At 42.8% G+C, this 22746-nt stretch overlaps 1 protein-coding gene across 1 annotated transcript; it reads right to left on the reverse strand.

Moving 5' to 3' along the window:
- Positions 1-1598: 1598 nt before the first annotated feature.
- Positions 1599-21886, reverse strand: LOC139312635 (vomeronasal type-2 receptor 26-like; the record flags this gene model as incomplete). Its single annotated transcript, XM_070937585.1, has 4 exons — positions 21818-21886; positions 21109-21176; positions 7191-7482; positions 1599-2435 (listed from the first exon to the last, which is right to left on the reverse strand). Coding segments are annotated over exons 1-4 (1266 nt in total), but the record flags the coding sequence as incomplete, so codon positions are not given.
- Between the last annotated feature and the right edge of the window lie 860 nt (positions 21887-22746).

Consider the following 22746-nt stretch of genomic DNA (forward strand, 5'->3'; position numbering starts at 1 on the left):
CCTTTGAGCTGCCCCACTTTGGTTCAATGCAAAGGGTGAGCACATGGGCCAGACAGCTTCTGTTCTCACCATGCAGCAGCCAATTCAGTGCTTCGGTTTGCTGATCAATTCCATGGCCTGAGGTGTGCAGTTTGCAAAGAGGGGCCCACAAGCTGTAGCCTGCTGTCAATGCAGGGCAGGACTCTGCTCTCTGTACAACTATCTGGGAGGGGAAAAAATTCAATCTCTCCTGGAGTGACAGAGCCTCTAATTTAGGAAACATCATCTATGGCTCTCCAGTTGGGACCACCGGTTGCATAATGCCTTTGCTGGCTTTGCTGGTGGACAGAATGTCAGGCCTGTCCCAGCTTAGACATTTAGGAAAGAAAAATCCTTGACTCTATCTGTAGAGTGGGGTATACCTTTACTAAAAGTCAAGTGTTACTGCGTAAGCAAAGCCAGATCTGAAGATTTCTGTATAAACCATGTAATTTCCCCTACTCCCAGGCCTTCCCCCATATGTCATCTTGTTAGTGTCCAATGAGCTTAAAATCAATTGTTTTGGTAATAGTTCTAAAGTTTGATGCTTATTTGGTGGCCCCTTGCCTTCTATTCCCATGCCTCTGTCCTTGGATCGTTCAGTCATTGCCTCTGGTTGCAAAGTTACTATTTCATCATTGTTACTAAACAAGCACTATCTGTCATGTTTATGTAGCTATTACAACTGCTTAAGCCTTCAGGCTCCAAATGCAGGACCAAAAATCAATAATCAATTCTCACAGCAGTATTGCTTGCTAAGAGTGTGCCCAGGGTAAATTTTCTCCAGAGAATAGTGGGAGGAACTCTTGAAGACCAAAGATTGCACTCATATTTATACATTTGAGAAAGAAGGAGAAAATGATTTATGCATAAGGTGGTATAATCATACCTATTCATAATTAACAAACTATCAATTATGTTGCCACTCTTCTACTGTTATTATCTTCAACAGAGAAATATTCTCTTAATAAAAAAGGATATCAGTTACGTTGCCATAGAAATGTTGATAAAGCTTATTGAAAGCCAGAGAATTGCTATTTTATGTTCCAGTTAGCACACATTCCTCCATTGTTTCTATTTCCCACATGAGAGGCCATTTTATGGAAAGGGAGTTATTATTTAAAATAACTGAATACTGGTAGAGAACTCTATATAGCCTCAGATGTCTAAGGAAACAACCATATAGGCCTAAAAGCACTGATTCCAACTCTTTAAAATACTATTTTAAAGAATAATTAAATTAAAAAGAATGGAATGAGAAAATGTCCTCCTTGAAATAATGAATACATCTTTAATAACCAGTTTTGCATCAACATTAGGCACTGGAAAACATGAGGATATTTTGAAGGCATGATAAACAAAAGGCTGGGTGATTGCTGTTGACCACAGGTAAATTCTAACCAATTGTGGCATTTGATAAGGATTTTTTTAATGGAGAAATTCCTCTTTGAAGACATTATTTTTTTTTTTAGAAATCATCATATTCTAAACATGCCACAAAGAGAAATATAAATATAAAAAGCAGATCCCAGCATTAGTTAGACATTCTTGTTTCTTACTATATTTTCTCTACAATTCAGATCGGGCCTCAGCAGAATAATGTAGCATTTGGGGACAAAAATACAGGCCAAGAGAGCAGCCCCAGAGGCCAAAATGGAGAAGATCTCCACAGCCACCATGGATTTTCCTTTGGTGCTCAGGTAGGTGGGGAGGAAGGAGACCCAGACACTGCAAAAGACCAGCATGCTAAAAGTAATGAACTTGGCTTCATTAAAACTATCAGGCAATTTCCTAGCTAGAAATGCTACTGTGAAACTGACAAGGGCCAAAAAAGCTAGATAAATGAGGACCATGTAAAACATTAAAGCTGAACCTTCCTTACATTCTAAGATGGTCTCTCCAAACAAGGAGTGGAAGTCCAAGTTGAGAAATGGAGGAGAGGTTCCAAGCCAGGTGGCACAAAGTACTGTTTGGACCAGGGGACAAGCTAAGACAATAGAGTTAGTCAGTGGTTTTCCTAAGAGCTTCCTTGACCTGTTCCCTGGCTTGGTGGCCATGAAGGCCAGAACCACCATAACAGTTTTTGCCAACACAGAGGAAACTGCAAGGGAAAAGAGGATGGCAAAGGCAGATTGTTGGAAGAGACAGGTGACCTTCCCTGGTTGACCAATGAAGAGGAAGAAGCAGAGAAAGCAGAGCAGGAGGGAGACCAGCAGGATGTAGGTGAGTTCTCTGTTGTTGGCTTTAACAATTGGTGTATCATGATGTTTATAGAAAATCACCAGGACTGCAGATGTGCTCACAGAGAGAAAAAGAGTGAGAGAAACTAAAGTGTATCCCAGGGTGTCTTGATAGGCAAGAAAGTGGATCTTCTTGGCAATGCATTGGTCCTTGTCCTTGTTGGGATATTGGTCTTCTGGGCAGGGTTCACAGTGAGCAGCATCTGAAATAAAGAATCTTTGTTTAAGAATTCATTCATTCAAGGAAATCATGCTGCATTTATAATGGTTCTAGGATAGATTAGCCAGTGACGAGGATTAGTTCAGTTCTAGCTATCCATTCACTATGCAATTCTACGAGTAATGTGGCTTTCAGTTTGAGATTGCTGCCTGTTTTCTCCCCTTCTTTATAATGGAACCCACAGAAGATCGATAGACCTGTTATCCAGGAATGTTGCTGTTTCGTTTATGTGTACATGATCCCTGCCTTAATCTCTCTGCTTTGTGCTTCAAATGTGTTCATTCAAACTTACTTGATCGCTCCTCCTCTATCAAAGAAACACTGATAGATGAATCTCCTCTTTCTCTGGCAGGTCTATTTCCTCAGAGTTTGATAGTATAGATGGATGAAGCATGCCCTAAGTAATAAGAATTAAAGCTTGGACTGAAAACCCCACTTCCTCAGGAAACGATTAGAATTTGGGTTTCACAATCAGATATTACAGGAGGAGTTGAAATGCATTTTGGAGATTCATAAATTCTGCCCTAAAACTATCCTGCATGGAACTGCTGAGGATTGGGAAAGGCGACTTCTGTGGCCAGGGCAATTTAGATCCATCAACTGAAAAGTTCTAGTGAAAAATATGAGTGCATGCCAATCATATCAAAAATGATCACAATAAAGAAAATAGATTTAATGAATGTCTTCTTTGATCTTGGAAGATCTACTTTTGAAGTTTGCTCTACCTGTCTGATTAGAAATGGTCCCTTCTGGACAAGGGTCACACTGGTAGCAGCAAACTGGCTTGCCCTCTGGAACTCTTCTCCTCTCTCCTGCATGGCACCTCTTTCTGCCACATCTGGCAAAGGGGATGGTCTGAAAGAGAAATATTTCAAATTACCTAAGCAATGAACTTGCTGCATTCATTCTTTCCCTCATTCCTATTTCCCTTTTTTATTCCTACTTCTATTTTCAGATTCTCTTCTTAGGAAATAGATTGCCACCATCTATCAAAAACCAGGAACAGCTGCTGGGGGATTCAGGCCATTGGCACTCCCAACCTACCATCAGATGTTGGAGATTGGAACTGGGATCTCAGCCTGTAGAGGAAGGCTTGTGACTGAACTACAGCATTTCTAAAAAAAGAACCATGAGGATACTACTGAGCATCAATGGTCCATGGAAATCACTGTTGCTTGCTGTAATTGCATCCTGCAGCATTTCAAGCATTGTTCCCAAGGCTAACCCTTTGTGGAATGACACAAATCAGGCATCAAATGTGTTACATGCAAAGCTGATTTTACACCAAATGACTGCCAAGATTTCTGACTCAATTGATTATTTTTCCAGTTAGAAAGATGTTGTACATCTCAAGAAGAGAATGAATCTTTCCTTCAATTTACAACATTTCCTTGCAGCTCACCTTTGTGCCCCAGACGATTCCATCAGATTTAATGTGAAATCTTGTCCTGGGGGAGCCTCAGGATTTACTTGCCCAACCTTCTTGGGGAGAAAAGATTGATTGGGGAGGAAAACCCAGTTAAGAAGATCATAACGAGCAGATCCCAGTCCATCTTCTGAGAAGGAGACTTCCTCTCCAGCACTGTTGTTGAACTGCACATTCCTCAAATAGGGAAGAATCTGAAAGAAAGGAGACCTTCAGAAATAGGAGTATTTGGGCTAGAGCTATGGTTATGGCTTCTGTCAGAACATGGTGACCATCTTGAGAAGATGAGTTCATGTCTGAAAAGCTAGAGGAGTTCTCTTGGTGGAGAACTGAGGAATCTGCAGTAACACCAAATATTTAACTCTGAAACTACAAATGGTTTTTCTTTGGTCCTTTGTATCATGGTTTCTTCAAATCAAGCTTTATCAGAATAAGTACACTGAAAGATTTTAGTGCCACATTCCAAAATTAATCATATTTTTTAATTAATTAATTAATTAAATTTATTTATTTGTCAATCATATATAAGATAACAGGTAAAAGTATAAACAGAATTTGGATACATGAAAAGATTAAAAAAAAGGAATATTAGGACAGGGACATTAGGCTTGTTGGTATGCTTATGCACGCCACTTACAGACGTCTTGGGAATGGGGTGAGGTCAACAGTAGAAAATCTAAGGTTAAAGTTTTGGGGGTTTGGGGAAGTAACCACAGAGTCAGCACTCTGTTGCTGAAGTCGTATTTTCTGCAATAGAGTTTGGAGCGGTTTACCTTGAGTTTGTATCTATTGTGTCCTCGTGTATTATTGTGGTTGAAGCTGAAGTAGTCATTGACAGGTAAGACATTGTAGCAGATAATTTTGTATACTACACTTAGGTCAGACTGAAGGCGGTGTAGTTCTAAATTGTCTAATCCCAAGATTTCGAGCCTGGTAGCATAAGGTATTCTGTTGTGAGCAGAGGAGTGGAGGACTCTTCTCGTGAAATATCTCTGGACTCGCTCAATTGTATTAATGTCTGAAATACAGTGCAGATTCCAGACAGATGAGCTGCATTGAAGAATTGGTCTAGCAAAGGTTTTGTATGTCCTAGTTTGCAGTATAATATTACCAGAAATGAAGCTTTGCAAGATTAGATTAACAACTCTTAATGCTTTTTTGGCAATGTTGTTACAGTGAGCTCTGGCACTTAGAACATTTCAGATGAGTGCTCCAAGATCTTTGACAGAATGAGGGTCGTCTACGGGGTCGTATATGGTTTTCCTCCTGTAATACTTGATTACATGTAGTTTTAAATATTTTCTTTGTCCTGGGATCTTGTAACCGATAAATTCACTTTAGCAACAATTAAATAATTGGTATGAGAACAGAGTAGAATTCCTCTGATTTTCTCTGTCTGAGAATTCAACAGAGCAAGAACAAAATCTGATGAAATGGGCCTCAAGGAAAAGGAAAGGCTTGTTTTTTCTCTTCACTGTCCAGAGAAGTTCAACGTCTATCCATTAATGCAGAAAAGTCTGATGGGTTTGAGACAAAAAACCCATTAAAACTATTTTGAGTCCTGCTTTATGTGCTCAGGTGAACCAAGATTTCCTGCATTCACACCACAACCTGAGCAGTACGATAAATGTAAAACTGGACAAATTGGGTGGGGTCAAACAGGATGTTAAATGATAGAAACATAAACCAAGGGTAAAAGGAATTGAGTGTCTTTTTACAAGTTGGATTTGGGTTATATGGTAAGGGAAACGGAGGTTGTTATGCAACTGTCTCAAGTAGGACTTCTACTGACTTCTAGAAGCTTCTTACTCAAACACAGCCAGATTGTTCTTTTGCTCTCAGCTGACATCTACTCCCTGTCATGGTTACCTCCTGAAACTCTGGCAACCATTGAAGCCTTTCAGGACTTTATGAAGGTCTTTCTTCTATGGATCTTATGGAGATCTCATTTGGTTTACTTCTCTTCTCCCCCCACCCCCAAACTCTTCCAACAAAACATTATTCTTATTTCATATATTTGTAATAAATGCTTTTAATATGTTTTCCTTTCTAAGGAAGCCACAGAAATTACCTGCCATGACTGGACTTTGGAGATCCTCTTTCCAAGCCTCATCATGGTTGGCTGGGCTCTGGGTCCATACATTGCATGTAAAGTGTGTGCCACAGCAAAAATGGCATTGTAGATATTGTAACTTTCAGCTGTCATGCTTGTTTCAAAAATGTAATTGGGCAGATTCTGCAGATTCTCCTTTCCTGTACATTGTTTTTCCCCCTTTGGAAGGATCTTGCCTGGTTGGTGAATCTTGCAGCGAAAGACCTTTTCCCACCATGGAGGGAGAAATACATCCCCTTGTGGGTTCAAGGGTCTAAAGACAGAACAAAATGTTTGAATTCTGAGACATCCCCGGTGTGGTCCCTGAAATGCAAGACTCCATGGAAAGACTTTAGAAATAGCAATGTGTTTTCAGATTCCTTCGCACTAAGTTTCCAATGGGAGGTTAAGATCCAAACATTCTGAAATGTTTTCTTCTTGAATTTTTTATGGACAAACAAAATTCCCTGTACACTGACAATGCATTTGGGGTCTCCAAACAGAATAATCACTTCAGTTTTTGACCAAGTCTGGAAATTGAGATGTAATTGTTTCCATATAATCTCAAAATCATGTGATTTCAGCCTTTTAGTGAAGGCCAGGCAGATCTCCTTCTCCTTAAGCATTGGCATCAGAGTTGAGATGAAATGTTCTCCCCTGTCATCTTCAGTGGTGAAAAGTCCAACCCAGTTCCACTGGAAATACAGGAGTAGTTTGACTAGACCTACATTCTGAGGAGATTTCTTGGGATTAATCGGGAAGAAGGAAGGATAAACTCTTCTCTCTCTCTGAGAGAACTCAAAGCCAACACCGAGCTGAAAAACAGTGAGATTCATCTTTCAAAGACAAAGTAAAGTCTTAGGGCAACTTTAGGAGTCACCATTGTATGGATTTTGCTCCACCAGTCAGGCTGACTGACCCTCAGTGGCAAGCTTCATCTCCTTCCCTTCTTAGGGAGAGCCACCACTTACACATCTTGACTGATTGTGATATGTCAGAAGACAAGAGATGAAACCAACAACCTGATACAGAGAATAAATGGCACTAAAATGATGGCTACTCTTTTATGAAGAATAAATGAAGAGTCACAGGCTCATGATGTGCCTCCCCCAAACTACTTTTAATTTCCTCTTGGCTTATGTGTGTGTTTTCATCTTTGTCTTATCCATATTGTATCCAAGGGAGCTCTCTTACCTGTGGGACCTTGAAGATGCTGAAGATGGAGGCCATCAGCCTTGAGAGTTTGGAGTTGAGATCACCAATGACAGACAGCAGAGTGTCCTGCAGCTCACATTTGTACCCTGGAACCACTTGGCCTCGTGAGGAGAGCATGGAGAGGCTGTTTAAAGAAATAACTATCACAGTCTGGAAATGGCCATGGATGTGGAAGCCAAGGGAGATGTTGGGGAGCAGAAGAAAATCCTTATTGACCTCGGACACAGCAAATATCAATGCAAGGAACTGCTGGTAGTTACTGGGGATGAATCTGTAGTGAGCAAAACATTGGCAAACATTACAAGAAAGCTTGTGCATGACTGTAGAATTTGCTTTTATTTTTATGGGGACTTTTGAGGGCAGAAACTCCCAAATTTCCATGGGTTTGGGTTTTTTTCAGAGGATTTTCCTTGGCTAAACTTGGATGACTTTGTGAGAAAGGAAACAAGTCTTTCCGTAGATATCCGGACTGTTTTATACTCTCTATCATCCCAGCCATATTCACTTTCCTGCAGTGGCTGTAATCCTTTCCAACTGCTCCCCTTTCACCGTAATTATTTAAGGTCTCTCTTGGAGCAGCTTCTTCAGGTGTGGTAAGGATTGCTGAGCACAGGACTACAGTGGGGATCACCTCATAGGTTTACTGAAGGTCACTATTCATCAGCAATGCTGATTCCAACACTGAGAGGGATCTTTGTAACTCCTGAACACTTGAAGCGTGTTGAGCTTTTATTTGAATTTTATGCCAAAAGTTACTGTTCAGATTAATATTATAATTTGACTTCTTCACTAGGTCAGCATAGCTTCCCTCTTCATTTTTGTTGTTTTATTATCTTTCTGATGAAGAGATTGAGAATTCAAGTTTATTTGAAGAGCTTGGTATTTTATCTAGAAAAGAGCAACATGTTAACTATACCAGGACAGTTCAAAGCACTAGAAGTATTTTTTGAAAAAAGTCCCTGAATGTAAAGCAAAGAAACAATTTATCTCCATGTTTCCCCTTCAGCTGAAACTTACCCCTTTTAAAAACAAGCTTCACTCTATTAAACTCTAGGACAGGAGACTGGTTAATGCTTCCCAAGGGCAAATTCCCACCAATAACGAGATCACCAGGCCTGTAGTAGCTTCCATCTGATTCGATATAATCCCTGAACACACACATGGTTTGCAGCCTCTTTGCTGTAGTTGGAGCCAGGAGCCAGAAGAGCATCAGCATCAGAAGTAGCATAACTCCTGCCCAGTCTTTCTTCACACACATATGGTTTGCAGCCTTTTCAGAGAAGTTGGAGATAGGAGCTGGAAGGGCATCAGCAGTAGCATGACTCCTGCCCCATCTTTCTTGTCTTCTTCCCTCCTCGAACAGAAAAGAAACTTTGTCAACTGACAAATGCCCTCCAGAGGCTCAGACATGGAAGTTGCTAGGCAACAAGGAGGCTGGTACAGTAGTAGTGATCCCAACTGGTCCTGTGAAGGAATCTTCCAGAAAAGAATTTCAGACCTGGCAATTTGGGGAGCAGCACCCCAAAAGACCCAAAGAGACGCCCGGATGACAATTCCTACACTTAGGCTACAGCAACAGAAATTTTCAAGTCTTGCCAAATAAATTGCAGTTAATATCCTGAGATTCTTCCTAGGCTATTGCTTAAGGCAGTGTTTCCCAAACTTGGCTATTTTAAGATGCATGGACTTCAACTCCCAGAATTCCCCAGCCAATATGCCTGGTTGAGGAATAGTATGCCTGGTTGAGGAATTCTAGGAGTTGAAGACCATACATCTTAAAATAGCCAAGTTTGGGAAACACTGGCTTAACGCATTGTAAGCCGCCCTGAGTCTCTGGAGAAGGGCAGCATATAAATCAAATTAAAAAAAAAAATCCATTTATGCCTTGTGCCATTATTTGCAAGTTGCCCTCCTATTATCTGACCAAATAGGGCATAAACCAAAATCCATCTTGTGCGCAGTGGTCACTTTCATGTAGGTCAACAACACAATTTCCCCATGACTCCATCTGCTCTGGGAATTACAAGAGACACAAAGATGTTTTCCATTCTGCTGCATGAAGAGAAGCTGTTGCTAAGGGGAGAGGTCAATGGCTTTTCCCTGCAATTATCACAAGAACAGTCATTTTTCATTTATCCCCTGTGGATTTCCAGACACAAAGATCTTCCAGGATAAAACCTGCTTTAAAAATATCTCTGAGTTCACCAGATGGGGGGCAGAAATGTCACCTTAGCCTGTCTTGCAAAGAGCTCACTCCTGGGTTTGAAGAGACTCACACACCTTTGTTTCCTCTATGGTCACAGCCCAAACTCAGGTAAGAGGAATTATTTTTGATATAAATTTGTCCTGGTGCCATCCAGGTGGCACAGGTGGTGTCTGATCTGCTAAAGTTCCAATGAGATTTCAGAAGCAACCTTCAAATCAGTTTCTGCATAAACCTTGATTTCTGTTCTAGGAGGGAAGGTGATAAGAATGACCGGGCAGGAGTCATGCTACTTCTGATGCTGATGCTTTTCTGGCTCCTGGCTCCAACTACAGCACAGAGGCTGCAAAACATATCTGTGTTCAGGGATTGTGTACAGTTAGAGGAAAGTAACTACAGGCCTGGTGATCTCATTATTGGTGGGAATTTACCCTTGCGAATGATTTTCAAGCCTCCTGCCCTAGATTTTAATACAGTGAATCTTCTTTTAGAAAATATGTAAGTTTCAGCTGAAGGGGAAACATGCAGATAAATGTTCTCTTTGCTTAAAATTCTGGGACTCCTTTCAGAAATACTTCTTCTAGTGTTTTGAACAGTCCTGGTGTAGTGCGCATTTTGTGCTTCTCTCAGTAAATTAGCAAGCTCTTAAAATAGGCTGGAATTCTCAATCTCTTCATTAGGAAGATGATAAACAATAAAATGAAGAGGGAAGCTATGCTGACCTAGTGAAGAAGTTAAATTATAATATTAATCTGAACAGAAGCTTCTGGTAGAAAATTCAAATAAAAGCTCCACACTTTTCAAGTGTTCAGGGGTTACAAAAATCCCTCTCAGTTTTGGAATCAGCATTGCTGATGAATAATGGCCTTCAGTAAAGCTATGAGGTGACTCCCACTGTAGTCCTGTGCTCAGCAATCCTTACCACACCTGAAGAAGCTGCTCCAAAAGGGACCTTAAATAATGATGGTGAAAGGGGAGCAGTTGGAAAGGATTACAGCCCCTAAAGCAGAGTGAATATGGAAGGAATCGATAGAGAGTATAAAACAGTCCATGATATTTATGGAAAGGCTTGTCTCCTCTCTCACAAAATCATCCAAGTTTAGTCAAGGGAAATCCTTTGAATAAAAATGCAAACACAATGAAATTTGGGAGTTTCTCCCACCATAAGTCCCCCCAAACAGTGAAGCAAATTCTACAGCCATGCACAAGCTTTCCTGTCATGTTCACCAATGTTTTTCTCACTACAGTCTCCTACCCAGTAACTACCAGGAGTTCCTTGCATTGATGTTTGCTGTCTCCCAGGTCAATAAGGAGTTTCTTCTGCTCCCCAACATCACCCTTGGCTTCCACATCTACCGCCATTTCCAGAGGGAGGAGATTATTTCCTTAAACAGCCTCTCCATGCTCTCCTCACGAGGCCAAGTGGTTCCAGGGTACAAATGTGACCTGCAGGACAATCTGCTCTCCGTCATTGGTGGTCTCAGTGCCAAGATTTCAATAGAGATGGCCTCCATCTTCAGCATCTTTAAGGTCCCACAGGTAAGAGAGCTCTCTTAGATAGAGTATGGAACAGACAAAGATCAGAAGCACAGACAGAAGCCAAAAATAAAACTAAAAGTATTTTTTGTTGGGGTGGGGAATATAATGAGCTTGTGACTCTTAGTTTATTTTTTATTAAACAGTAGCCATCATTTTAGAGCCATTTATTCTCTGTATCAGGTTGTTGGTTTCTTCTCTTGTCTTCTGATGTACCACAACTAATAAAAATGGCTAAGAAGGGAAGAAGATGAAGTTTGCCAGTCAAAGTGAGTCAGCCTGTCTATGAGGGCCATCAACCAGACAATGGTAACTACTAAAGTCAACATAAAACTTACTATGTCTTTGAAAAAAATAATCTCACTTTCTCCAGCTCGGTGTTGGCTTTGAGTTCTCTGAGGGAGAGAGAAGACTTTATCCTTCCTTCTTCCGGATTAATCCCAAGGAATCTCCTCAATATGTGGGTTTAGTCCAGCTGCTCCTGCATTTCCAGTGGAACTGGGTTGGGCTTTTTGCCCCTGAAGATGAGAGGGGAGAACGTTTCATCTCAACTCTGATGCCAATGCTCCAGGAGAAGGAGATCTGCCTGGCCTTCACTCTAATCCTGGAATTGGATGATACTGAAATCAATCATAAGAAGTTTATTCTTAATTTCCTTACCTTGTCTAAAACAGAAGTGTTTATTCTGTTTGCAGACTCAATTGTTACTCTCACTGTAATAGAGGGGATGTATTCTTTTGAAAACCAGAGGAAAGTATCATTTAGCAAAGTTTATATCTTCACTTCCCATTGGAAACTTGGCGTGGAAGAATCTGAACACACATTGCAATATGTAAAGCTTCATCATGGGGTCTTGCATTTTAGGGACCACCCCGGGAATGTCTCTGAATTCAGCCACTTCCTCCTGTCTTTAGACCCCTTGAACCCCCAAGGAGATGTCTTTCTCCCTGTATGGTGGGAAGCGGTCTTTGGCTGCAAGATACATAAATCAGGAAAGATCCCTCCGAAGGGGGAAAAACAATGTACAGGAAAGGAGAATCTACAGAATCTGCAAAATTACATTTTTGAAACAAGAATGACAGGTGACAGTTACAATATCTACAATGCTGTTTATGCTCTGGCATATGCTTTGCATGCAATGTATGGATCCAGAGTTCGACCGACCATGATGAGGCTTGGAAAGAGGAACTCAAATGTCCACTCATGGCAGGTAATTTCTGTGTCTTTTGACTCAGTCCACAGATAGAAACTAACCAAGGAGAGAAGCGACCTAGAACTAAGGAGAAATTTCTTAAGGAAGGGTTTACCTTTACAAATCGTAGGTGCCCCATTGCTGGAGCCATTTAAGAAGAGACAGGATGGCCACATGTCTAAAACTGTAGAGGGTCTGTTTCTTGAGCAGAGGGTTGGGCTAGAAGACCTCCAATGTCCCTTCCAATAATAGTATTCTGTTTCTATGACAACCACAGCACAGAGCAAGATTCAAAGTGGTCCTAATGGGTTCCTGATCTGAAATTCATCAGAATTTTCTGCATCAAAGGCTAAAATGTTGGACATCTCTGAATAGTGAAGTGACCAACCATATCAGATGCTTCCTTCCATGTGGCCCAGTAGATCAAAACCAGTTCCTGGCTTCTGTTGTCTTTATCAATGAGCTAGAGAAAATCAGTGGAATTTTCCATAGTTCTGATAGAAATGATTTATTTATTTCAAACATTCATTAATCAGTCAACAAGACCTTGGAACTATTTCAAAGTGCACGTAGCGAAGTATACAAGAGGAAAATCCTAAAATTAAATTTAGATTGTGGAACTAAAATTCTTGTATTTTAGTGAAATTGGAGTTGGAAACCATGCCCAGTGATAAAGCTAAAACTTAGTTTCAGAGTAAAATACACCCAATTCTTCAGATTGCCACCAAGAGGTGGAACTATGATGTTCCATTTGTAGCTCTAGGCCCAATACTCCTATTTCTGAAGGTCTCCTTTTTTGCAGATTCTTCCTTATTTGAGGAATGTGCAGTTCAACAACAGTGCTGGAGATGAGGTCTCCTTCTCAGAAGATGGACTGGGATCTGCTCGTTATGATCTTATCAACTGGGTTCTCTTCCCCAATCAATCTTTTGTCCCCATGAAGATTGGGCAAGTAAATCCTGAGGCTTCCCCAGGCCACAATTTCACCATTAAATCTGATGGCATTGTCTGGGCCACAAAGGTGAGCTGCAAGGAAATGTTGTAAGTTCACAGAAAGATTCATTCTCTTCTTCTGATGAAGAACATCTTTCTCAATTGAAAAATATTCAGTTGAGTCAGAAATCATGGCAGTCATTTGGTGAAAAATCTGCTTTGAGGTCTGATTTGTGTCATTCCACAAAGGGTTAGCCTTGGGATCAACATCTGCTTGAAATGCAGGATGCAATTACATCAAGCCACAGTGATTTCCATGGATCTCAGTTGTATCCTCATGGTTCTTTCTTTTAGAAATGCTGTGGTTCAGTCACAAGCCTTCCTCCTCATGATGGAACCCCAGTTCCAATCTCCAGCATCTATTAATGTCTCAGGAATGCCAGTGGCCTGAATCCCTCAGGAGCTGTTCCATATTTCTGATAGACGGTGGCACTGAATCTCTTTAGAAGAGAATCTGAACATAGAAGTAGGAGTGGGGAAAAGAATTAATGCAGCAGATTCATAGCTTAAGTAATTACAAATACTTATCTTTTAGACCATCCCCATTGCCAGGTGTGGAAGGAAGAGATGCCATGCAGGAGAGAGGAGAAGAGTTCCAGAGGGCAAGCAGGTTTGCTGCTACCACTGTGACGCTTGTCCAGAAGGGACCATTTCTAATCAGACAGGTAGAGCAGACTTCAAATTTAAATCTTCCAGAATCAAGGAAGACATTCATAAAATCAGTATATTTTTGTTATTGTGACCATTTTTGATAAAATTGACATGCACTGATACTTTTCAATAGAAACTTTCTATTGATCTAAACTGCCCTGGCCTGCCGTCGGCCAAAAAATGTCAGCTGACAGCCCCCAGGGGGAGAGCCTTCTGTGTGGGGGCACCCGCCATCTGGAACAAGCTCCCCCCGGAGATACGGAGGATCCCGGACCTGCGCGCTTTTTGCCGTGCCATCAAAACATTTCTTTTTCAGCAGGCCAGCCTGGCCTAACCTCTCTTTTAAACTTTTAAACTTTTTTAAAAAAATTAAATTTTAAATTTGTCTTAAGAATTTGGGGTGTTTTAAATTTTGTTTTCTGGGCCAAATTATTTAATTGTATTTTAATGCTTTTTAACATTTGTATTATATGTATTTTATCTGGCTGTTCACCGCCCTGAGTCCTTCGGGAGTAGGGCGGTATACAAATTTAAATAATAATAATAATAATAATAATAATAATAATAATAATAATAATAATAATAATAATAATAATAATAATAATAACAACCTCTGAGGAAATAGACCTGCCAGAGAAAGAGGAATTCCATCTATTTATGTCTATTCGATAGGGCAGAAAGGGAGGAATGAACAGATTTTTTAAAAGTTTTTTTTATTTATTTATTTATTTATTTATTTATTTATTTATTTATTTATTTATATTTGAATTTATATACCGCCCTTCTCCCCCTAGGGACTGAGGGTGGTGAACAGCCGAAATTAAAATACATACAATATTAAAGTTAAGATAGCTATAATAAATTAAATCAATCGGCCCCCAATTTAAAACCCCAAAGCTATACAATTAAAACTAACCCATAAAAAACCTAATTAGGCTAGGCCGGCTTGCTGAAATAAAAACACCTTCAGGGCCTTACGGAAAGTGCGGAGATCCGGGATCAATCATATTCCGGGAGGAAGCTCATTCCAGAGGGCAGGTGCCCCCACAGAGAAGGCTTTCCCCCTGGGGGCTGCCAGCTGACATTTCTTTACTGACGGCACCCTGAGGAGGCCCTCTCTGTGAGAGCATATTGGCCGCTGGGAGGTTATCGGTAGCAGAAGGTGGTCTCATAAATACCCTGGCCCTAAGCCATGGAGCGCTTTAAAGGTGAGAACCAACACCTTGAAGCGCACCCGGAAGTCCACCGGGAGCCAGTGCAGCTCGCGCAGGAGAGGTGTTATATGGGAGCACCATGTTGCTCCCGTAATCACCCGCGCGGCTGCATTCTGGACCAGTTGGAGCCTCCGGGTGCTCCTCAAGGGGAGCCCCATGTAGAGAGTGTTACAGTAGTCCAGGTGGGAAGTGATGAGAGCATGAGTGACTGTGCATAAGGAATCCCGATCCAGAAAGGGACGTAACTGGCATATCAGGCGAACCTGATAAAAAGCCCCCTTGGCCACGGCTGTCATATGCTCTTCTAAAGACAGCCGTGTATCCAGGAGGACGCCCAAGTTGCGAGCCCCCTCTTTGGGTTTCAATGACAGCGATGACATCAGCTGGCTATATCGGGATGCCGGCATCCACAGCCACTCGGTCTTCGAAGGGTTGAGTCGAAGCCTGTTCCTCCCCATCCAGACCCGCAAGACGGTTCCTCTCACCCACAATCCCTCCAGCCAGTGCAGCATGATACCATGGTCGATGGTATCAAAAGCCGCTGAGAGGTCTAATAGGACCAGAAAAGAGGAGCAACCCCTGTTCAACCAACGCGACCAATGCCGTTTCTGCGCTGTACCCAGGCCTGAAGCCGGATTGGCACGGATCTAGATAGACGGTTTCATCCAGGTACTGCGGGAGCTGTTGCGCAATCACACTCTCAACAACCTTCGCAATAAAGCGAAGGTTGGAGACAGGATGGTAATTTGCCAAAACAGCCGGGTCCAGAGAAGGCTTCTTGAGAAGGGGCCTCACCACCGCCTCTTTCAAGGCAGACGGCAAGAAACCTTCCCCCAGAGAAGGGGAGGGTTTTATACATCTCATTTTGTGAATGGTTTGATTCCTGCGTTTCATACATTTCAATATAAATAATCATAACAATATTATTCTTAATAATTACAGCCCATTTTCATTTTTAATTTTACTAACATAGTTTCTACTGTCAACTTTCAACTCTAAACCTTCTCATAATTCTATCATACTTCATATCATCTTAATATCTGTTTCTACTATTTTCCCCCTCATATTTCTACTTCTATTTTAGCCCTCTTTTTTCCCCTTACCCCTATCATTCTAATAATCAAAGATTTTCCTTTTTTCATTATTCAATATTCCAATATATCAATCATGATCTTTCTCTAGCTTTTTGTTAATAATTACATTATATATATATATATATATATATATATATATATATATATATATATATATATATATATATATATATATATATATATATTATCTCCAATCATTCATTTCTTATATTCATTATGTTACTACCAGTAGTGGGTTGCTCCCGGTTCACACCGGTTCTATAGAACTGGTAGTAAAACCGGTGGGAGGCTCTGCCCACTGACCCCGATGTCATCAAAATGCTTCTGCGCATGAAGCTTCAACTCCTTATGTTCTTTTGTAAAATCCTTCATGTCTTGGTATGTCAGCTCCATATCATTATATCCACTTATTTCCATTTTACAGTCAGTCCAATTTTTTTAAAAAAATCCAGGGGTTATCCACGTTCCTTCCAATCACTTTTATTTCTTCAAAAGTTTTGTATTTTGAAGTTTAAAATAAATTTGAACTAACTCCTTATAATCCAACAAAGATAAAAATTCCCATAGATGCACAGTTCTCCTCTTAGCAGCAGATGGCGCTCATGATTCAGCTTGGTATTGCCTCTCTGCATAGTGCTGATTATCCATTTTTAATTATTTTAGATTGTAAATCCAATAGGTGGGCGAACGAATAATAATAAAATTTGATAGTCATAAAATATAAACAATTTCCAGATCAAATTCCAGTATATATATTATTTAAAAAATACCTTTTCAATCTCACATCTTCACTTTGAGAGTTCAATTTTTAAACTTAGTTTTCTTTAAAAAGTTTTCTTCTTAAATATTATAGCTTTTATATATCAAAATAAGTGTGCTTATTCCGCAGCTAGCAAATAGTTCCAGTATTCTTCCCCCTCATATTTCTTGGGGATATTTTCAAAGAAAATTATTCTTTTGTCCAGTTCACAAGCCACTCACTTTTCCTGCTCCTGCTCAGTCCTGGGTATTCAGGCAGCCATGTTTGCTGCCGTTGCTCCCTGTCGTTGGCGGAGTGGGCTTTCCTAGTCAGGGAAGGGAGATGTGACTCCCCTCTACCTGCTAAGCTGTCCCCCTTTGCTTCACCACCCCTCCAGGGTGGCTGTGGTCCTGATTTGACCCCTCCAATAATGAGAGGTCAGAGCTGACCACGGAGCTCGCAGATCAGGCTTCCGAAGGCACAAGAAGTACAACCGGAAGTCAGGAATGAACAGATTTAAAGTACAAAGCAGAGATGTTAAGGCAGGAATAATGTACTCAAAACAAAACAGCAACATTTCTGGATAACGGATCTGCTGTTCTTCTTTGTGTTCGATTATAAAATGGCGGAAAAACAGACAGGAATCTCAGACTGAAAACCACATTAGTCATGGAAGTACATAGTGAATGGATAGTTAGAACTGAATAAATCCTTGTCTCTGGCTTATCTATTCCCAGAATCATCATAAATGAAGGATGATTTGCTCTTTTTGATGCCCCATAAATAGTATAGGGGATTGTTTCATTACACCCTTTGTAGGTAGGTCAACAGCAGATAGGCAATACTCATATCATTTATGCGGGAGGGATAATGTGCATGGTAGTTGTTCAAGAAATCATTAGACAAAGACTTTTGATTTCAGATGCAGCTCGCTGTGACCCCTGCCCAGAAGACCAATTTCCCAACAAGGAAAAGGACCACTGCATTGCCAAGAAGATGCACTTTCTTGCCTATCAAGACACCCTGGGATACATTTTAGTTTTTCTTGCTCTTTTTCTCTCTGTGATCACTTCTGCAGTCCTGGTGATTTTCTATAAACATCATGACACACCAATTGTCAAGGCCAACAACCGAGATCTCACCTACATCATCCTGGTTTCCCTCCTGCTCTGCTTCCTTTGCTCCTTCCTCTTCATTGGTCAACCAGGGAAGATCACCTGTCTCTTACAACAATCTGCCTTTGCCATTCTCTTTGCCCTTGCAGTTTCCTCTGTGTTGGCAAAAACTGTCATGGTGGTTCTGGCCTTCATGGCCACCAAGCCAGGGAACAGGACAAGGAAACTCTTAGGAAAACCATTGACCAACTCCATTGTCATAGCCTGTCCCCTGATTCAAGCAGTCCTTTGTGCCACTTGGCTGATAACCTCCCCTCCGTTTCCCAGCTGTGACTTTCACTCTTTGTTTGGAGAGACCATCTTGGAATGTAAGCAAGGCTCAGCTGTAATGTTTTATGGTGTCCTTTCTTACCTAGGACTTTTGGCCTTTGTCAGTTTCACAGTGGCCTTTCTGGCTAGGAAATTGCCTGATAGTTTTAATGAAGCCAAGTTCATTACTTTTAGCATGCTGGTCTTTTGCAGTGTTTGGATCTCCTTCCTCCCTACCTACCTGAGCACCAAAGGGAAGTCCATGGTGGCTGTGGAGATCTTCTCCATTTTGGCCTCTGGGGCTGCTCTCTTGGCTTGTATCTTTTTTCCCAAATGCTACATTATTCTGCTGAGGCCCGATCTGAATTGTAGAGAAAATATAGTAAGAAACAAGAATTTCTAACTAATGCAAGGATCGGTCTCATTTATATTTATCTTTGAGATGTGAGTGTGATGATTTCTAAAAGATGATGGCATAAAGGAGGTATTTCTCCATTAAAAATTCCTTATCAGATGCTGCAACTGGTTAGAATTTAACTGTGGTCAGCAACAATCACCCAGCCTTTTATTTATCATGCCTTCAAAGTATCCTTGTGTTGTCCAGTGCCCGATGTGGATGGAAAACTGTTTATTAAAGATGTGTTCATTATTTCAAGGAGGACATTCCACATTCTATTCTTTTTAATTTAATTATTTTTAAGGTAGTGATTTAAAGGGTTGGTATCAGTGCTTTTAAGCATGTATGGTTGTTTCCTTAGATGGCTGAGGCTTTATAGAGATCTCTACCAGTATTCAATTATTTTTAATAACATCTCCCTTTCCATAAAATGACCTCTCGTATGAGAAATAGAAACAATGGAGGAATGGATTCTAATTGGCCCATGAAGTATCAGACTTGAATTTTCTGGTTTTCAATGAGCTTTATCAAAAATTTCTATGGCAACGTAACTGACCTACTTTTTCATTGAGTGAATATTTCTCTGCTGAAAAGTAGAAGAGTAGCAACATGATTGATAGTTTGTTAATTATGAATAGGTATGCTTACATCATCTATTCCTTATGCATATATCATTTTCTAGAAGCTCTAGCTCAGATATGTCGAACACAAGGCCCATCCCACCCCAATGCACACATAGGAGTTGGCAAGCACGCTGGAGCCAATGGTGTTTTGTAGAAGCTGCAGCCCACTGGTGCACACTGTGGCTCAACAGCCCATTCTGGGCAGGTGGGTCTGAGTGCTGGGACCACCTGTCCGGCCCTCCAAGCAGCAGGCAGAGGTAGAGCCATGGGATCAGGCATGTGATCCAGCCTGCTGAATGCACTGGCAGCTACCCACTCACCCGTCCACTCTGATACACCATTTTTTTTTAATTTGATTTATATGCCGCCCTTCTCCGGAGACTCAGGGCATCTTACAATGTGCTAAGCAATAGCCTTCATCCTTTTGTATATTTATACAAAGTCAGCTTATTGCCCCCACAACTGGGTCCTCAATTTACCTTAGAAAGGATGGAAGGCTGAGTCAACCTTGAGCCTGGGGAGATTCGAACCTGCAGTAATTGCAGGCAGCTGGTGTGACCACTTTGTTTTTTGTTTTTGCTTGCCCATGACCATCTCAGCTGGGATGGGGCAGGAAGCTGTGTGACCACTTTGAAGGCCAAATCTCATGCCTCCCACCATGCATCTGCTTCCACCAGGTCCTGGTGCTGCCACCATGGGTCACAGCCCACACCGTCCAAAACTCCTCCACCTCTTCCGGACATTTGGCATGAGCCTCCCACCCATCACCCCACCTGCAATGGCCCCAGTTTATGGAAAGAGCAGAAGCCCCCATCCCCAACAGGAAGCTGGAACTTCCCTCCCCATTCTGCCTCTCAAAGGCCCAGAGCTGACTTACCACACCCTGAACCCACATATCTCAGAGCCCCACAGCTAGGCCTCACCTTGCAGCAGCAACACCAGCAGGAACAGCCCCCTCCATCAGGAGCCCCACTGTCCCTCACCAGCCCCACCAGCCCAGGAAGCCCAGCCCAGGCAAGGAGAGTCAGCAGAACAGCAGCAGCCTGGAGCAAGAGGCAAGTAGGCCCAGGCATCCCATTGGGGAAGTGTGGCTGGGCTGCAGACTCCCAGTGCCCTTGGAGCTCAAGGGTCAGATTCCTGCTGCCCAGGACCCCAGGCAGCCCATGCTGCCATCCAGGGCTGTCCCCCATGACCCAAGACGGTCAGTGAGGCTCCTCTGGAGGATGAGTGTCTGGCACGCACTCTGGTCCCCCCCCCCACCCCCCGATGTGAGGAATGTCAAGCTGGCGTGGCCTACCTTGGCCACGCCCACACAGGCAACTGCCCCCCCGCCCCCCTCAGGCAATAACAATTCTGATCCAACTCTCAATGAAATGGAGTTTGACATCCCTGCTCTAGCTCTTGTTCCACCAGATTCATCCCTCAGGTTTCTTCAGCAGAGCTCTAGATGTCTCTTGATCTGTGGTAGGATTCAAATCATTTAACAACCGGTTTGTCCAGGGTCACGTTGGCTGTTGTTGGAGGCATGGTCCATCCCATGGGAGGCCTGGCCCATCCTGAGCCTCCTGTGAGAAGCCAACCTGACTCTGGGCAAACCGGTTGTTAAATCCCCCCACCCCACTATCAAAGGGTTCCAGGCACTGCACTGCAATGGAGAAATGGGAAATGGAGCGGCCAGCACAAGGGGAGGAGGAGAGCAGTGAAAGAGGCCTCCTTCCCTCACTCTGGACACTCCCTTTCCTGTTTCTCCATTGCAGCCCAGGGCCACAGAGCCTGCCCCACCCACCACCACCCAGATGCCCTCACTTCTCCCAAGTGTTTCTTTGCCTACCTGATTTCCAGCTCCGTCGCATTTCTCTCTTGCGTTTCTCTCTTGTGCAGAGAAAGAAGTTCGTGGGACTAAAAGAAATTACTCAATTCCAACTTCATGAGATCTTTTTTCGTGAGAAGATGGAATTGATTTATTGAACTTTTGTTTTCTTTAGTCCCACACACTATTGTTTCCCTGCACACAATGGTGAGAAACGTGACGGAGCTGGAAATTAAGTAGGCAAAGCAATGTTTCGGGGAAGTGAGGGCATCTGGGCGGTGGTGAGGCAAGTTCTTCGGCCCACAAAAACCTCATCTTTGGCTGCCGACCCCGAAAAGTAGAGAAAGAGTTGCCAGGAAGAAGCCAGTCAGGCTGGGAGTTGCGGATTCTTTCTCCCCTGTCCCAGTCCTCCTCACCTGCCACCCCCAAATTGCATCAGTAAAAGTGGCTGGTGGCTAAGTGAGGGTCAGGAAGCTCTGCCATGCCCAGTGAGGGGGGAAGAAAGGGCAAGAGGAGCCTTGTCTCTCTCCATGTGACCCACTGAAAGGAAACGGCAGCCTGACCACTTCCCTTCGTCACCCTCTCTGGTGCTGGAAACCAACTGTCAGCGACAGGCCCAGCTGCCCATTTATCCCTCTCACTCTGCGTTTCTGGGCTCACCCAGTGAGGGGAGGAGGAGAAGGAGGAGGAGGGGTGCTGAGATGGATCCATGGAGAGAGGGAGGGCTCACCTGCAAGCCACTGCCCATGAAGAGGCTGCCCAGGTAGCCACTCAGTGCCGGCAGCAGCTCGTGTATCATGGCGCAACACAGGAACCAAGCCTGAGCCCCTCTTTGCAGGAGCCCCAATGACACTCCCAACCTCCTTAGGGTAGAGCTGGCAATGCTAAATTGGCCTGTGAAGCCCATTGTCTGCTGAGGAGCCCAGGTGAGGCCTCGCTCACAAGCCACCGAGGCGCCTGAACTCCCAGTAACAGATGGGGTCCTTCAGGCACTTAGTTCAGCTGCCTGTTTATAACTCCATCCTCTCCCTCCAAGCGCCTTGTCAGAACTCCTTTGGGGTCTTGCCTGCACCAATGGTGCTTGCTGGGAGGGGAGCTGCCAAAATGGCCGAAGTAGAGCCGGGCAAGGCCAGGAGTGACTTGGAGGGGAGGGGCAAGCCATGGGGTTAGGGGGGCTGGGCATGGTTATGCACACAAAGTTAACTACTAGTTCGGCAAAACCAGTGCAAACCGGCTGAATCCCACCACTGCTCTTCATCCTATTTACCACCCTCAGTTGAATGATGGGGCAATGTTGGGAACAATGGACCAAGAGACGCTGCATGCAAGTGATCCTATCCAAGGCCTCAGTAGCTTTTCTATTCCAGGTTGCGGCCAGGGTCTCAGAAGGATCATAAAAGCCTCGGGTATAATCCTCGGTTCCCTTTGGAGCCCCATCAGTCACTAAGAGAAGACTGGTCAAATAGATCCGGCCTCCCTGCAGAGATGGGATGCAAAAAAGAATCTCAAAGCCATCAGGCTATGATCTGACAGGTCAAAGGGAAACAGGTTAGCTCCCCCTCAGATCCCATTGGAGGTGGTCTGCTTTGAGTTGAGCCAAGAATGATGGTGGCCATTTTGAGATGCCTGTAAAGCCTGCCCCAGGGATGGCAAATGGAC

This window comes from Pituophis catenifer, unplaced genomic scaffold, assembly GCF_029215685.1.
Source record: "Pituophis catenifer annectens isolate HBS135680 unplaced genomic scaffold, rPitCat1.0.hap2 SCAF_1, whole genome shotgun sequence".
Lineage (NCBI taxonomy): Eukaryota > Metazoa > Chordata > Lepidosauria > Squamata > Colubridae > Pituophis > Pituophis catenifer.